The following is an 18,895-nucleotide window of genomic DNA, read 5'->3' as shown; positions in this document are numbered from 1 at the left end:
AAATATTCCACATTAAGACATGGCTTGTTCTATTTTCTTGGCCAGAAAATAGAGCAAGCCAAGAAGCACAGATCAACTTAAAGATGCTGCCTTTCCATTACAGCTTGTTTCAGATGGCCTCAGAGTACCTACCGACAAAATGGAGGGAAATGTAGGACTAGTCACAAGTATTAACAAGCAAGACCAGAAGAATGTAGAATTATATTTAGAAGGGATCCATGGTCATATGGAACTGACCTGAAGCAAATAAACAAAAGCAAATACAGTGTTAAGAGAATTGTTTTACAAAAGAAATAATTAAGCCTAGCAGTCAAAACTGGGAGCGTCGGGGAGGAAGGTCTGTGCTCATGTGATTGTTCAAATTACTCACAGCATTCTAAACTTGCACAAGTAGGACGCTGGCACTGTTTTCAAAAATCATGATACTCCCATGAAAGACACTCTCCACCACCGATTTCACATGCAGCCATGCAGGAAAATGTCTTTATTGCTACATGTACCATCCAGTGACACTGATGACATTCTTCCAGTTGTGCATCATTCTCACCCTCTTTTGTCAAACTGTCCTTCTATTATAACGAACTCACTGGTCTATAGCTTTCTACCTGGCCTTCTGCGTTGTAGCAGGCACTGGGATCACATAGAGATAGTTCCTCATGGGGCATGATGCTAAATGTTCTTTGGCCCTAACGTTCTGTTTGAAATTGTCCTCTTTGTTGTGGATTGAATTGTGTCCCCCTAAAATATTGTAACTCCTAACCCCTTTATCTGTGGTTACAATCCCATTTGGGAATGATTTTTCTTTGTTATGTTAATGAGGCAGTAGTCCCATAGGTTGTATCTTGTGTTAATCTTTGTTTGGAGTATTTTTTGAAGGTAGGGGGTTTACATTTCCATCAATTTTGTGTTCAACAGTTTAAGTTACTTGTCAAGTCCCACGCCCTGCCACTACAAGTAGCTTACCTACTTTCTGTCCTTAGAATTCTCTTCTCTCTGCTGTGGATTTTAAGATGTTTTTACCCAGATTGAGCCCTATCAGCTCTCTAAGTCTATTACTTCACCTTCCTTTCTTTGCCCTCCCTTTCTGCTAACCTCCAAAGTTTGTTTCCTGAGAATCTCCCCCTAGTCCTTTTTCCCTGGAAAAGTGGTCTCATGCAATAGTTGTCTTTTTTTTCTTTTTAAAATCATTTTTGGGGGCTCATATAGCCCTTATCATAATCCATACATACATCCATGTGTCAAGCACATTTGTATATTTGTTGCCATCATTATTCTCAAAACATTTTCTCTCTACTTGAACCCTTGGTATCAGCTACTCATTTTCCCCCCTCCCTACCCGCCCAATATTTGTCTTTTTGTGATTGCCTGGTTCCACTTAGCATACTGACCTATGGGACCATCCATGACATAAGATGCTTCATGGTTTCATGATTGTTTTTAGCAATGAGTAGTAGATTCCATTTTGTGTCTGACCAAAGTTTCTTTATCCATTCTTCTTCTGATGGGTTGTTTCCATCTTCTTGCTACTGCTAACTGTGCTGCGATGAACATGGGTATGCATATGTCTGTTTGCACTATGGCTCTTTCTTCTTTAGGCTATATTCTCAGCAGAGGGATTGCTGGGTCAGATGGGATTTCGATTGTCAGTAGTTTGAGGTAGCACCTTATTACTTTCTACAGGGGTTACACATATTTAGAATACCACCAGCAGTGAATGAGAATTCAAATCTCTCTTCACTCCACCAGCATTTGCTGTTTTCTGTTTTTAAAAGTTGGCTGTTGCTGTTGATGTAAGGTGGAATTTCTACTTTGATTTGCATCCCCCAGACAGCTAAGACACGTGAGCAACTTTCCATATGTTCTTAGTTATTTGGATGTCATCTTTGATGAACTGTCTGTTCATGTCCTTTGTTCATTTTCAAAACTGGGCTGTTGATGTTTTCTTATTGACATATTATAGATTTTAACAATTGGTTCCTTGTCCATTTTGTTGAAGCCAAGTTTTCCCCTAGTCCATAGGGTATCTTTCTATTGGGTCAATCTCTTTTGAGATATAAAGGATTGGACTAAGCGAGCACAGATGGAGAAAGATGGAGCCATTCGACAAGAAGACGATGCCAAGGAACAGAAACTGAAAAGGTGTAAGAACTCCCCGAGCCAACACAGAGAGAAAACCTTCCCCTCATGCCAGAAGCCAGACTTCCAGCCTCCTCAACTGTTAGAAAAGACTTTCTGGTCATTAAAGTCACCCAGTTGTGATATTTCTATTATAAGGATACTAGATAACTAATACATCCTCCCTGTGAATTTTAACATAAATATGCCGTTGATCTACTTTTAATCATGCAGATCAGTAGTTACCCATCAGTAAAATGGGTAATACTGCTCCCTGGGATGGGGGTGAGTCGGGATTGATCCAGGGTAGCTGCAAAGACAGATACCTACACCATGTCCTAGATTATGGGTTAGAGTGCAAACGTTTTTAATTGCTAGGGAGGTGCTGGGTAACTTTTTTCTGAAAAGGATATGGGAGGCCAAATAGCTTTGGGGACCTATGATGTAGATGAAGACATTACCTTCAGAGTCGGTGAAGAGGAAACATACAGAACCTGAGTCCTGACCGATTGCAGGAAGCTGCGCTGCCCTTCCTCTTTGGGAAGGCAGCTATACTGACCACTGCACTGCCATTGGTGCTCTTTCCATTTTGGGCCTGCGCACATTTCTCTGGACCGGAATGCCTGTGGTATCTAATTTAAACCATTTAAAAATGATTTCTCTTCCATGCAATTTTTCCTTTTAAATAGCAGTCTAGTTTGCACTGTAATTAATCAAGGTTACATAAATAACACATAAATGATTTGTTCTAAATTTGTTTTGCTTTTACCAAATTAAATTCCATTAGTCAAAAGGCATAACAAAGGAGAAAGAAGAGCAAGCCTATGGGATTTTGGGTTATTATATTTCAGGTAAAAAGATCACTGTATTTCAGTCTCCTCTCAATCTGGATAAACTAAAATATAAAATAATAGTTTATATGCCAGAGTTGCATTTCCTCTGGCTCTGTTATTGTGATAATAGCAGTCGATTCTTATAGCCCTGTCAGTACTTTAATGAATAAAATTAGTCTATTTCATGTTGAAAAGCAATACTAATAACTCTGGACAATAAAAAGGATCATAAAAACGTATTAGGCCAGGAGGTTAAGGGAAAGATGGGAGGGGGGGGAGAAAGAGGAACTGATCACAATGTTCTACATACAACCCTCTCCCAGGGTGACAGACAACAACAGAAAAATGGGTGATAATCTATAAATTATCAAGGGTTCAGGAGGGAGGGAGGGTGGGGGAGGAGGGAAATGAGCTGAAACCAAGGGCTCAAACAGAAAGAAAATGTTTTGAAAATGATCATGGCAACATGTGTACAAATGTGCTTGACACAATGGATGGATGTATGGATTTTGATAAGAACTGTGTGAGCTCCCAATAAAATGATTTTTAAAAAAGATTTCCGGCAGGGGCATCCTCTGACAAAAGTCTCCTGGTAATATCTCCCTATGTTCAACTTACACACTGTGGTTGGAAAGAGTAAAAGAGTTTGGCTAGGTAAACAGGATTAAGGGATGTCCAAAGTGTACAGGCTATGAAAGACTTTGTCAGAACTCAGGATTAAAACATGACCCTAGCCTATCAAAAGCAGAGCATATTTTTAATTTAAAAATAAATTTAAAAAATCATTTTCTTGGGGGCCCGTACCATGCGTCTCACAGTCCACACATGCCTCCATGGGGTCGAGCCCATTTGGACGTTTGTTGTCATCGCGATTCTCAGAACACCTGCTCTCCACCTGAGCCCCTGGCATCAGCGCCTCATTTCCCCTCCCTCTACTTTCCTGCCTCCCTCATGAACCCTTGAAAATTCACAAGTAATTATTATTGTGTAATATCTTACACCGTCCAACATCTCCCCTCACTCACTTTTCTGTTGACCGACCTCCAGAGAGGAGGTGATACGCAGGTCCCTGTAATTGGTTCCCCCTTTCTTCCCCTTCCCTCCACCCTCCTGGTATCACCCCTCTCACCACTGGACCTGAAGCATTCATCTGTACTGGATTCCCTGTGTTTTCAGTTCCCATCTGTACCAGTGTACATCCTCTGATCCAGCTGGATTTGTAAGGTAGAATTGGGATCATGATAGTTGGGGGGAGGAAGCATTTAAGAACTAGAGGAAAGTTGTATGTTTCATTGTTGCTACACTGCCCCCTGACTGGCTCGTCTCCTCCCCAAGACTCTTCTGTAAGGGGATGTCCAGTTGCCCACAAATGGCCTTTGGGTCCCCACACTGCACTCCCCCTCCCCATTCACAATGATGCGATTTTTGTTCCTGATGCTTGATACCTGATCCCTTCGACATCTCATGATCGCAGAGGCTGGTGTGCTTCTTCCATGTGGGCTTTGATGCTTCTGTGCTAGTTTATCCTCAAGCCTTTAAGACCCCAGATGCTATATCTTTTGATAGCCAGGCAACATCAGCTTTCTTCTCCACACTTGCTTATGCCACCATTTGTCCTCAGCAATTGTATCGGGAGGGCAAGCATACAATGATATGATTTTCCTTCTTTGATAACTAAAACCTGATCCCTTCGACACCCGGTGGTGTTCTTCCATGTAGGCTTGGTTAAAATCAATTTTTGACCACGAGTTTGTCTTCATTAACCGAATTTGAATCATTTTTAGACAAGGTCATGACTTCTCATTGTTTCGGTTTTGTCCCTGCCCTATTGTACCAGTAACATTTTAAAATCGGGATGATTATCTTTGGGTAGGCAATCTTTACCTGGCTTGGATAGAAAAAAAGTATTTTCATTCATAGTAGAACATAGCATAAATTTATAAATAGAAGCTGATATCATTATCACATAAGGGTTCCCTTTTATACAATGTAAAAAAAATAGCAGGATATTAAATGACAGTTACTGGGTTTTGGTATCAAGTAGAAATAATATCTTCTTCATAGGGTAATTGTAAAATTTAAAGTACCAACATCATAGCTAAGAGAGTGAGAACAATTGTTCTGTAGTAGCCATGCTCAGGCTTCTCTAAGGTGTGTTGTTCACTTAAAGGAATGGCTGCAGCCAAATTAATAAAAATTGGAGTAAATTAAAGGAACTCTGGTGGCACAGTGGGCTCAGTGTTGGACTGGTAACCTCAGTCAAGGTCATCAGTTCAGATCCACCTATCACTCTTCAAGAGAAAAATGAGACTGCCTGCTCCCGTAAAGGTTACAGTCATAGAAACGTCATGGAGCAGTTCTAGGGTCTCCATAGGGTCACTGTGAATCAGAAACAGAATCAATTATGGTCGGTTTCAACTTAAAGTTTAGTTTTATTATTTTCCAAACAAGGATACAACTAGTCCTAACCTTTACAGAATTACTGCTAAAATTAAAGGTCAAGATCAGTTTTAAAGTGTATAGCATAGCACCCAGACATGTTTTAAGCACTAAACAAAAGGCAGATGTGTTACAGTTATTTAAAAAATACATTTGACACAGAAGGGTCACAAGGAAGGGATGAGTCAACCAAGGCGCAGTACAGCACTGATGAAACACACCATATTCCACTGGTTCCTTGAGGCTTCCTCATCCCCCACTCTCATGAGCCCGGTCCTGTCTTCCACTGCGGGCTAGACCAGAGCATGTGCACAGGTACAGATAAGAGATAAGAGCTCATGACGAATGGAATCTAGGAACTGGAACTGGAATAGTGATACCAGGAAGGTAGGGCGAAGGTAGGAAGAGAAGGGGAGGAAGAGGGAATCTATAGCAATGATTGACACATAACCACGCCCCCCCCAGGGGGACGAACAACAGAAACCATGGGGGAAGGTAGGCAATAGTCAGTGTAAGATATGATAATAATAATAATTTGTCAAGGGGTCATGAGGATGGGGGGGGGAGGAGCTGATACCAAGGGCTCAAATAGAAAGTAAATGCTTAGAAAATAACGATGGCAACATATATACAAATATGCTTGATACAATATGTACAAATATGCTTGATGCAGGGTGTAAGTGAGTTATGTGTGTCTATCCATACATAAGTTGTTTTTAGGTGTTGTCAATCAGTTCTGACTCATGGCAACCAAATGAAACACTGCCATCCTGACAACTGTTGTTGTTTGAGATCATGGTTGCAGTGAAAAAACAGGAAGGTCTTCAATAAGAACTGACACAGTGGCTGCAACAATTCATACACACACACACACACATACAATGAACGTTTCAGTAATTGGGGAAAATGATTGTTCATATTCAGCTGTGATGCTAAAAGATTAAATGGGTTAGAAAACAATTGTGGAGCATAGATATTTAAGCAAAACAATTGGAATATTCTCTGGCTTTATATATATGCATATATCCACATATACATATATAGACACACATACATTTTTTTCCTGCAATAAAGGAAAGCTTTATCCAACCATTTAAGTCAGTGGTTTGCAACCTTCCTAATGCCGTGACCCTTTAATACAGCTCCTAATGTGTGGTGACTCTTCCAACCATAAAATTATTTTCATTGCTACTTCATCACTGTCATTTTGCTACTGTGATGAATTGGGCGACTCCTGGGAAAGGGCCGTTTGATCACCAAAGGGGTCATGACCCACAGGTTGAGAATTGCTGATATGAGCAATGAATGTGCTAATTACAAGATTATTTTCATCTATTCATTAAAGGACTGAGATGCCTGCATAAAGCAGTATAGCAGACACTTAGCCCAAAGGGTACAGCTTTAGAACCTTAGAAACTATACTTTCCTGTCCCTTATTTGATAAATAAGGAAATTAAGATTTAGAGAGGTTAAGTGGTTTGATTAAAACCCCACAGGAACTAGTAGCGGAAATGTAATGAAAAACCTACAGAACTTCATCCCATGCACCAACCTCAAATGTTCTGCAGTAAAGGACTTACCTCGGCATTCTTCATTGTTCCTCTTTGTACATGCTGTTCCCTGACCCTAAAAATACCCTTTTCTACTTTCTCTAAGACTCAGCTTAGGTGCCACCTTAGGAAAAAATTTCCTGATCTCACAGAATGAGTTTGTTTCTGGTTCCAAAAGCTCTTTAAAAAAACACAGCCAATCACACTGTATATTAATTGTCTTCTCCATTAGACCTAGGACAACTTGAGGACACAGATGTATCACCACCTCTTTATCCTTACACACAACCCATTAATAGTTAATACTCTCTAAATGTCTATTGAAAAGTAAGCGGGTCAACCATTATGTTTGTGTGAAAGGCCAGGACACAGTGAGAAAGGAAGAACATGTGACATCACTTGACAAACCTATTATCCTTGTCTCGTTTTATTGTTACTATTGTTTTTGTTAGGTCTGTCAAATGAATTACTATTTCTTAGGGTATCTTAAGGTCAAATTAATTACTGACTACTTGGAGCAAAGGTCTGTTGATTTACTAGCTGAATTTTTCATTAACTCACAAGAAGTCAGTGCAACAAAAGTAAGAAGTTATACAAAACATGCAGAACCCTCATCTAACCAGGAGGTCCTTTTTCAGAGACTGGTCTCTTCTGATGATAAGTCCAAAGCACATGAGATGATGTCACACCAATGTGTCTCTTAAGGAGCATCGTGGCTTTACTTCCTCCAAGACAGATTTGTTTGTTCTTCTGGCAGTCCGTGGTATTTTTTTATATTCTTCACCAGCACCATAATGCATCGATTCTTCTTCAGTCTTCCTTATTCAATGTCCAATTTTCTCATAATCACAAATATCCTTGTTCTTCAGCACTTAGAAGAGGCAAATTTCCCACAGCAATGCATCATTTGATTTATTCCTGGTTTTAAGTCTGTTCTTAGTCTAGGAGTGTTTCTGAAATCTGTTCATCATTGGTGGCCTTGCTAGTATTTGAGGTATTGGTGGCACAGCTTCCAGCGTCACAGTATGAGAAGCTGATACATGAGTGGATGATCTGCATAGAACAAATTTTTAATCCTCCTCCAATCTCAATACTGCATTTTTTATCATATAGTCCAGCTTCCTGATATTTTGCTCATAATACAGATTAAGTAGTGAGAAAGGATACAACCCTGACACACATCTTTCCTGACAGCGTTTCCTCATTCCATTATGGGATATACTCTTGATCTATGTCCAGATTCTATATATATATTCAATAAAATAAGGGAGCCGATTACAAGGATCTACATGTGACCTCCTCCCCGGGGGACAGATGACAGAAAAGGCGGAGAAGGGAGATGTCGGGCAGGGCAAGGTATGACAAGATAATAATTTGTCAATTATCGAGGGCTCATGAGGGAGGGGGGAGTGGGGAGAGAGGGGTAAAAAAGAGGACCTGATGCAAAGGGCTTAAGTGGAGAGCAAATGCTGTGAAAATGATGAGGGCAATGAATGTACAGATGTGCTTTAAACAATTGATGTATGTATAGATTGTTGTAAGAGTTGTATGAGCCCTAATAAAATATTTTTAAAAAGAAAGAAAAATATAATAAAGTATTCTGTAATTCTCATTCTTCACAATATTATCTATAATTTGTCATCCACAGAGTTGCATGTGTTTACACAGTTAATAAAGCACAAGGAAACATCTTTATGGTATTCTTGGTATGGTATGGTTTTCATTGACATCTATCCAAGTCAGCAATAATCTTCCTCCTCCATTCCATGGCCTCTTCTGAATTTAGCATGAATTACTGACAACTCTCTGTCATATACTGATGCAATTGTTTTGATAAAGAGGAGTGAGCATTGCCAGCATTGCATTTCATTTGTTGAAACATCTCAACTGGTTCCACCAATGCTGGGAGTGATGTTTTTCTCCAATGAGTAAGTAAGTTCCTTCAGGACAAGTGGGAAGGTCTCCTTCAACACAATCAGCTCTTGATCATATATTACCTACTGAAATGGTGACACTAATTCTTTTAGGCAATACCTCATTATGCACCAGCTGCCATTGTTAAATATGAAAAAATTGAAGATTTCTTTTTTTGAAATTGCCTTTTTTAAAAACTCATTTTTGGGTTCATACAACTCTTATCACAATCCAATATACATCAATTGTATAAAGCACACTTGTACATTTGCTACCCTCATCACTCTCAAAACATTTGCTCTCCACGTAAGCCCCTGGCATCAGCTAATTTTCCCCCCTCTCTCCCCACACCCTCTTCCCTCACGAACCCTTGATAATTGATAAATTATCATTTTGTCATATCTTACACTGTCCAACATCTCCCTTCACCCACTTTTCTGCTGTCCATCCCCCAGGGAGGAGGTTATATGTAGACCCTTGTAATCAGTTCCCCCTCTCTAGCCCACCCTCCCTCTACTCTCCCAGTATCACCATTCTCATTACTGGTCCTGAAGAGACCATCTATCCTGGATTCCCTATGTTTCCAGTTCCTATCTGTACCAGTGTACATCCTGTGGTACAGCCAGATTTGTAAAGTAGAATTGGGATCATGATAGTGGGTTGGGAGGAAGCAAGTGGGTTGGGAGGAAGCATTTAGAAACCAGAGGAAAGTTGTTTCATCATTGCTACACTACACCATTTCTTGTCTCCTCCCCATTACCCTTCTGTAAGGGGTTGTCTAGTTGCCTATAGATGGATTTTAGGACCCCACTCTCCACTCCCCTTCATTCATGATGATATGATTTTTTGTTCTTTGATGCCTGATACCGGATCTCTTTAACACCCCATTATTACACAGGCTGGCGTGCTTCTTCCATGTGGGCTTTGTTGCTTCTGAGCTAGATGGCCGCTTGTTTACCTTCAAACCTTTAAGACTCCAGACGCTAGCTCTTTTGATAGCTGGGCGCCATCAGCTTTCTTTACCACATTTGCTTATGCACCCATTTGTCTTCAGCGATCATATCTGGGAGGTGAACACACAATAATACGATTTCTTGTTCTCTGATGCCTGATAACTGATCCCTTTGGTACCTCGTGATCACACAGGCTGGTGTGCTTCTTCCATGTGGGCTTTGTTACTTTTGAGCTAGATACTCACTTGTTTACCTTCAAGTTATTAAGATCTTAGACAAGGAGTCCTCAAACTAAGGCCTGTGGGCCACATGCGGACTGCTGAGGACCTTTATCCAGCCCACCGGGTGTTTTTGCCCCATTTGCTTCTTTACTTCAAAATAAGATATGTGCAGTGTGCACAGGAATTTGTTAAGTTTTTTTTAAACTATAGTCTGGCCCTCCAACGGGTCTAAGGGACAGTGAACTAACCCCATGTTTAAAAAGCTTGAGGACCCCTGTCCTAGGTGCTATATCTTTTGATAGCCAGGCTCTATCAGCTTTCTAAAACTGAAGATTTCTTATCAACTTCTGCAGTCTGAAATTCATCAAACATTAAATCAAATTGGCATGATGATTGGCACGCAAAAGTTAGAAACAAAGAATTAAGACTGGTAGTTGGAAAATATAACCTTATTGATAAAAATTATGCTGGAGATTATTTGGCAGAATTTTAAAAGACCAGTGGCTTATTCATGGAATATACCTTTCTCCAACAACACAATGAACTACATATGTTGGGGTTCACATGATGGAATACACATGAATCAAACTCACCACATCTATGGGAAGAGATGATAAAGAAGCTTAAAATCATCAGACAAAACAAGGCCAAGGGTCAACAGTATACTAGACCATCAACTATATACAAGTTCAAGTTAAAGCTGAATAAAATGAAAATTAAATTTATTCAAGTATGACCTTCTATATATCCCATATGAATTTAGAGACCTCTTAAGGTGAATTGAAAAAGCGTGATTTAAAAAACAAAGTACTACGATGAATGTACAAAGAATTGGAGCTAGAAAATCAAAACAGAGGAACACAGTATTTCTCATGCTCAAGGAACCACAGGTACATAGAGCTTAGGGTTTATAATACATTTTTTAAAGGGATACAATTCAATTGATTGTGTTAATCTATCATAAAAACTGAAGATACACTAGGGAAAAGTAAACACACATAAACACACAGAACATTCAAACAATAAGTAATGTTGGGAAGGAAAACCAAGATAAAAGTATCAAAATCACACAATTCAAATAGCTTTCTTTTCAAAATGGAGAAGTAGTGTTTTACTGCCATCTAGAGGAAAATAGTTATTTTTTCATGCATGTTACAAATTTAACTATATATTCTATGCAGATCCTAATGAATGTTCCTGAATTCTTTTCTTTCTTTTGCCCTTTCTTTACTTAAAAAAATAGGTGGGGCGGGGGGTTCAGAGTTATTAGTAACCTGAAAAGCAATTACATAAATAACTATTCAGTCCTTACATTTGTCCCTATCTTCAAGCATAGAAATCAGAAAATTAATCTAACTTAGTGAATTAAAGACTACACAGAATGGAAAACCATTTTCCAATTTCAAGGTACTTTGCTCTTGAATTCTTGTCCTTTAAGCCTGGGTGGTATTCAAATATAGCCTTGCTGAAATAATTGACCCTGTCTAATGCCAATTGAACAGGAAAGAAGAAATAATAATTTTAAAGGTAAAAGAAACAACTAACCGGCACCTTGCTAGATAATAATTTTATAAAAATATCTTTCAAATAAATAGAACCTTTATGCATTTCCACCACTCATCTTTCAGTCCATCACACTGTGAAGGCTTGTATGTTGTAATGCTGGGAATTATTTCTACTACCATCAAGGCCACTCAGGGTGGACAGGTTTCAGTGGAGTTTCCAGACTAGGAAGATGGACTCTCAGTGTTTGACCAGTGAGAGCCTTATGAATAGCAATGGGACAATGGCTGGTGTAGTACAGAAAAATGAGCCCTCAGGCTGAAAGGCATTCAAAATACAGGTGCAGAAAAAGTTTTCTCAAAGTAGAGTCCACTGTAACAATGCAAAGGGAACAAAGCTCTTTGGATATTTGTTTACTGATGTGACATCACTCCAAGTAAGAAGAAACTGTTGCAAACATCCACTAACCATTGGCAAAGTAAGAATCTAAGAAAAAAGGAAGTGAAACACATAAAGATGGATATTCTAGAAATTCATAAATGGAAATAGACTGGTGCTGGCCATTTTTAATTGGGCAATCATATGGTCTACTTGCTGGGACTATCACCAGTCAGAACAAGGTCAGGGGCTGACTATGGAACAAACTATCAACTTCCCTTATACAAGTTCAAGTTAAAGCTGGAGAAAATTAAAACTCTCAAAAGTCCATTTATGAATTTGACTATATCTTACCTAAATTTAGAGACTATCTCAATAATAGATTTGATCATTGCAAGAGTAAAAGGCAATAGAAGTACACAATTCTTCAGTAATTTTGATTTGCAAGTAGACACTTTAATAGAAATGCAAACTCCACAGGTGTGAGAGGAAAGTGGGAGTGTACCCTTGAATATATCGATTTGATAGAGGATATTTGTATATGTAAGTGATACCTCAGAGTCGAATAGCTCCAATCTCCAACTTTCCACTACATGAACATCAAGTTTAGCAAAAAAAAAAACCCTGCTCAGTATTCTTAACTTTTCTCGATATCTGAACCAAAATTACGACTAAAAAAAACCCACTATGGACTGAGAGTGAATCATGCAACTTGTCTTGCTGTAGATACGCAGGGTGATGCTTCAGTCTACACGCCATCCACGCTCACACACATCTAGTGCTCATGTTAGTGAATTAAAATATTTGTTATAGGTTTTGGGGGGTATAAAATACTGTAAGCATGGCTCTAAAAAAAGTTAGTGGTATCAGCAGTAAAGCTACTGTGAGACTCACAATAGAGTTAACGAGATCATTGCAAAACCTGATTCAAGTCTCCGCTTGTCTGACTTGGTGTGTGAATACAACATGGCTAAGTTGACATTACTAACATTAAAAAAAAGTAGTCAACATGGCTAATGTATTAAAAGGTGAGAAATTGTTAACCATGAAACAAAGAAACCAGACCACTGAAGAGGTTGAAAAGTTACTGTTGATTTGGATAAATTACAAATAACTTGAAGGGGACAGCATAGCACAGTTAGATGCGCAAAGGTTAGACACCTCCGTGGTGATTTCATGAAAAGTGTTGTGGGAAAGAGTGTTGAGCATCCCAAAGTGTTCAAAGCCAGCTATGGCTCGTTTGAAACATGCAGAGAACAGGCACAGGGAAGGGATGAATGCCCTGGAAGAAGCTGACCGACGTGTGGCTGGATTTGCTTACTATGTGCAGGCTGAGGGCTTTGTTCCACAGCAAGTGTTCAACTGCGAAGAAAGTGGACATTTTTTTGGGGGGGGGGATGCCTAATCAGACCTTCATTATTAAAGAGGAAAAGATACTGCCAGGCCACAAGCCTATGAAAGACAGGTTCACTCTGTTGTTGTGAGGGAATCCTAGTGGAGATTTTAAAGTGAAGGCCTTGGTTAGTACACTATTCTGAAAAGCCACAGGTTTTTAAATAATAAAACATAATGGGAAATAACTTAATTTTATTTACTGTTGTGGTAGTTGCATAATCTAGTGTCAATTTGGGACTTGAGAGGATGAAGAGTGAAGGAGTGGAGTCTAGTCTGTCAATCAGGTCATAGCCACTGAGGCCTCTGTGTGGGTATGGACTTCCCCTAAGGATTCTGGGAGAGCTGGTTTTTCCTCCTTGGAGGTGAGAACACTGTTTTCTCTCTGCTCACTCCCTGGGAGATATTGTAACTGACAAGACACATGGAAATACTGTGGCCCCTCTGTGGGGGGGACTGTTCCATTGTCTACAGATGGGCTTTGGACATCTGCTCCAACCCCTTCGTTCTCAACAATATGTTTTTCCTTGTTTGTTTGTTATGTGTCTGCTGATGCCTATTACCGGGTCCCTATGACTCCTCATGATTGCACTAGTGGTGTGCTTCTTCCATGTGGACTTGATGCTTCTCTGCTGAATGGCAACTTGTGTAATTTCAAGCCTTTAAGACCCCAGACACTATATCTTTTAATAGCTGGACACCATCTGCCTTTTTCACCATATTTGCTTTTGCACCTATTTTCTCTTCAGCAATTTTGTTGGGAGGGTCTTACAGTTCTTATAACAATCAAAGTATCAAGCACATTTGTACATATGTTGCCATCATCATTTTCTAAACATTTAATTTCTATTTGAGCCCTTGGTATCAGCTCCTCTTTTTTCCTTCTCTCCCCACCTCCTACCTTCCTGACCCCTTGCTAAATTAGAAATTATGATTTATATATTTTACACTGACCATTATCTCCCTTCACCTACATTTCTGTTGTTTGTCCCCCCTGGGGGTGAGGGGTGGGTATTATGGGTTGATCATTGCAATTGGTTTCCCCTCCTTTCCTTTCTTCCTCTCCCATATCCTCCTAGTATCACTACACCCATTTCTGTTCCTGAGGGGATTATCTGACTTGGATTCCGTGTGTCATGAGCTCTTCTCTGTACCAGTGTACATGTTCCAGTTTAGGCAGAAATGAAAGGAGCCGATCTAGTTTGAACTGAAAGGCAGGACTAGAGTGAGGATAGTAGGGATCTGTAGCCACTGTAGAAATCCATCTGGTGATAATTAAACCAAATGGAAATTCAGTTGCCCGATAACCCAGCAATCCCTCTACTGGGCATATACCCAGTAGAGGTAAAAAATAGACCATGACCAGTCATCTGTGCTCCAATGTTTATTGAAGCACAATTCACAATTGCAAAGAACTGGAAACAACCTAAATTTCCATCAATAGATGAGTGGATTAGAAAACTTTGGCACATACACACAATGGAGTACTATGCATCACTAAAAAGCACTGATGATCGCACGAGGCACATTGTCTCATGCAAAAAGTTGGAGGAAATTATGCTGACTGAAGTTAGCTAATGACAAAAGGACAAGTACAACATGAATACACTGAGGTAAGTGCAATCAGCACAAGTCCCTATAAAAGAAAAGTCACTTATCCATTATTTCTTATGGGAAAGGAACATATTCAGTTCTCAAACTTCTCAGTGTTTGAAACTTATTGAGCTCAACAACCGAGGTATCACTGTATTTACTTTTGCTGTAGTTATAACCGTAAATATGGTGGGCATGCTGGGGTCAATGTTATCAAAACTTATACACAACCAAACCTTCAGAGAATGTGTTGCTGAGAAATCAGGACCGTAGTTTTGGAGGATAGCAAGGTCCACCGGCAAAACATAGTTCACAAAGACAATGTTCTACACATTCTATTTTGGTGAGTAGTGACTAGGGTCTTAAAAGCTTGTGACCAGTCATATAAGGTGTAGCTTGGGTCTCTCCCAATCTGGACAAAAGAAGAATGATGAAGATTGACAGGCATGTGCACACATTTAGTCCAATTGACTAATGTACCATGCAAACATCCATAGTGCTGAGACCAGAAGAACTAGATGGTGCCCAGCTACTACTACCAACTGCTCTGAAAAAGATCACATTAGAAGGTTCTGGCCCCAAATCCATTTGCAGAGTTACCATAGGGATTGAACTTCCATGGAATTCCCTTGAACCATTGATCAGGGATGTGAATAGGTTTGCCCTAAGATGAGAGTGCATTGGAAAGTGGATAACTGGATATAGTTGGGTTAAAATTTAGCATATTATCATTTATTTTACCTATTTTTAACTTGTTCTAGTTTATATTCTCTTCTGATTTCTATTGGATTGATGTTTTTCTGTTCTATTTTGTTGTCGTTGGTATTTTTTGTTATTATTTTCTTTATATGAAATCCAGGGTAGGTAATCCATAGATATAGTAACTTGATTAATAATTTTGTAGTCATGGGGCAGAGGACTTGGGGGAGAGGTTGGAAGTAATGGGAAGCTAATAATAATTGGTTCAACAATGAAGAACATGTCCTAAAATTGATTGTGGTGATGAATACATGACCCTTTTAAATATATTTAAACCAGTGAATTTTATGGTATATGAATTATGTCAATAAAACTTAAAAACATTTAACCATTGTCATATGTGCTTAGAATATTCTTTTTACAGGAGGAGTAAAAGAGATCAATTAAAGTATATTTCAATTCAATTCTATACAATCTGTCTATATGGGATCAGCTCCATGATTCATAGTAGAAAGGGATGTAAATAAAGGCCACTAGTGATAAGAAGCATGAACCCTCATGGAGCAATGGTTACATGCTCCGCTCCTAACCAAAAGGTTGGTGGTTTGAACCCACCAGCTGTTCTGTGAGAGAAAAATATGACAGTCTACTTCTATAAAGATTACAACCTTGGGCATCCTATGGGGCAATTCTATTCTGTCTAACAGGGTTGCTATGAGGTAGATTCAACTGAATGACAATGGGTTCCGTTATGAAAAAGAAGGTTTGGTGGCAAAATGGCTAAAGGCCATCAGTTTAAACTCACAAGAAATAAGACCTGGCAATGTATTTCTGTGAAGATTACAGCCTTGCAAACCCTACAAGGCCACTCTACTTTGTCCCATAGGGTTACTAAGAGATGAAATCAACTAGATAGCACGCATCGTGTTAAGAAGACCTTCTTTTTTGTCATCTTCGTCACATGCTCAAGATATTTAAAACCTTTCATGCCAGTAACCTGGTAAGGATTAACATGGCCAAAAATAATTGAAACTGCTAATCAGAAAAATAATTAACTACTAGTACAAACCATTAGAAAAAAATGGAAAATCTACTTAAGGGGAAAAAACCAAAAACTAAAATCAGCCATCAAATACACTATGGTGAGTTCTACTCTGACATAGGAAGTTGTCAGAAGTTTGGATCAACTGGACAGAGACTGTTTTTATTGGGTTGGATAGAGTATTAAGCTGAAACAACAAAATAGGATAGGAAACCAGAACTTTATTGGACTTCCTTATACCTTAAAGTTTTGTTTTGCTTTTAGACTAACTTACATACTGCCATTGCTCACCAAACACCAAACCACGCCTACAGCCACTGAGTTCATTCCAACTCATAACAACCCCATATGGAGTTTCCAAGACTAACTCACTCTTAGAGCACAGCTACCCCCATCCTTTCCCTGTGGAACAGCTGGTGCGAAAACCCAATCTTGTGGTTATCAGTCGGACATATAACCCCCTGCACTCCCAGGGCTCCTTAGAATTCAAGAGTTTTATTCCAGCCTTCCTCAGAAGACAAATTGTAAAGTTTCTTACTGTGATTTGTTTGAATGAAAAGGAAAAAGAAAAAAAATATGGCTCCGTTGACAGACACAAGCAAATACATTCTTTTATTAAAACTATTTTCAACATTTCCCTATCTTCCAAAGTAACTGGCATAACATTTATTTGAAAACACCCACACAAAAAAAGATGAACAATGTAAAGTATAAAACCCACTTCTTGAATTGCATCAAGTCAATACATTTTTGCCTTTGTTTTGAATAAAGGCAAGTGAATGGTTGAGCAAGGCTCCCCTGAGATATTCAGTCATCAGATACTGTCATTATTTTTTAGGGGTTGTAGGAAAGATGATTGGGGAATCAGAAGTACATCTAATTTATTCTGGAAATAGCAACAGTAATCATAATAATGGCCAAATCAAAACAAATTCCCTGCCCATCAAGGTGATTCTGACAGTGACCCTGTAAAGACAGGGTTGAACTGCTTTTTGGGTTTTTGAGGCTGAAAGTCTTTGTGAGTTTCTCTTATTTTTCTACTGCAGAGCAGCTGGTGGGTTTGGAATGTTGACCTTAAGGTTAGCAGCCCAGCTTGTGATTCAATGCCATTAGGGTACCCTATAATAATGTCACCTAAAATCTATTTGGTAATCAAATTTTCTAAATACTATGTTAAGTACTTTTATGCATTTAATTTAATTTTTATAAAAACTTCATAAATTCAAGCACGTGCTGCCACTGAGTCAATTCCAACTCACAGCAACCCTGTAGGACAGAGTAGAATCGCCCTGGGGGTTTCCAAGACTGTAAATCTTTATGGGAGTGGAAAGATTCATCTTTCTTGTGTTTAGAAGCCTAAGGTATAAAAACCATGCCACCTAATTAGTTTCTATCATGTTGAATCTCTGGCTGATTACTTAGAGTAACAAGCCAAGGTCATATACTAGAGCTCAAATTAGAACCCAAACCAAGTCTGGTGTCTACAGATTTAACCACCCTGTTGTACTGGGAAAAGGGTGAGCCTGTGTCTTTTTATAAATAAAGCAATTATCGCCTTCAATAACAGAATGTCATCTTTGACTGAAGGGCAAAAACCAGCTGAGTTATTTTCATTCACTCTGCAGCGCATGTCTTGCTGTTACCCCAATGCTAAAGCTGCATTGATATGTTGATATAAAACTCAGCAAAGTAATTATAATTGAATTCTAAAGTGTCTGATAAATTTCCATCTACCAGGGAAAGAACTGAAAATTGAAATGTGGTACTTTCTTTTTTAGTCATTGTATTAGAGAAGCTTTTTAGTAATTCCATCATATGTTTAGGTACCTCCAGGGATGTTATTCTGGGAAGAAATACTTTAAGAAACAAGTTGCCATAATTTGTACAGAAACCAGGCTTTTAACTTTTTCTCTTATAATTCTCAACACATCCAAGTGAAGACATCTCCAATTGGAACGGGAAGGGTGCTAGCATAGGAAGATTAAATTAGTGAAAAGAAAACCTAAAAAAAAAAAACAACCCCAAATAAACAACAATGTATCTATCCAGTGAGGTAGGGAGAAGAGGACTATCATCCTCATACAAGTTCTTTTGTTTCATTACTTCAGCAAGGTTGGAAGGCCAAACAAGTCAAAGGCTGTAATATGGAAGTTTTTCAGACTTGAGAGAGGTTAAGATGCTTTGGCAGTTTAACGACAGAGGCAGACTTACCTTCAGGAGAGCCAAGGCTACATGGAAGATTATGTTCAAACCCTGAAATAGA

General features: G+C 39.0%; 1 protein-coding gene across 8 annotated transcripts in view; it reads right to left on the bottom strand.

Moving 5' to 3' along the window:
- The window catches only part of RABGAP1L (RAB GTPase activating protein 1 like), an 828,618-nt gene that overhangs the window by 197,415 nt on the left and 612,308 nt on the right, over positions 1 to 18,895 (bottom strand). For all 8 annotated transcript variants that reach the window (XM_075527714.1, XM_075527698.1, XM_075527727.1 and 5 more), the window contains one exon: positions 18,844 to 18,885. In XM_075527714.1, coding sequence (XP_075383829.1) covers positions 18,844 to 18,885 — 42 coding nt within the window. The remainder of the gene's footprint in view (positions 1 to 18,843; positions 18,886 to 18,895) is intronic.

Source organism: Tenrec ecaudatus, chromosome 1 (genome assembly GCF_050624435.1).
Source record: "Tenrec ecaudatus isolate mTenEca1 chromosome 1, mTenEca1.hap1, whole genome shotgun sequence".
NCBI classification, from domain to species: domain Eukaryota; kingdom Metazoa; phylum Chordata; class Mammalia; order Afrosoricida; family Tenrecidae; genus Tenrec; species Tenrec ecaudatus.
This window is presented reverse-complemented; position numbering and strand designations above follow the sequence as displayed.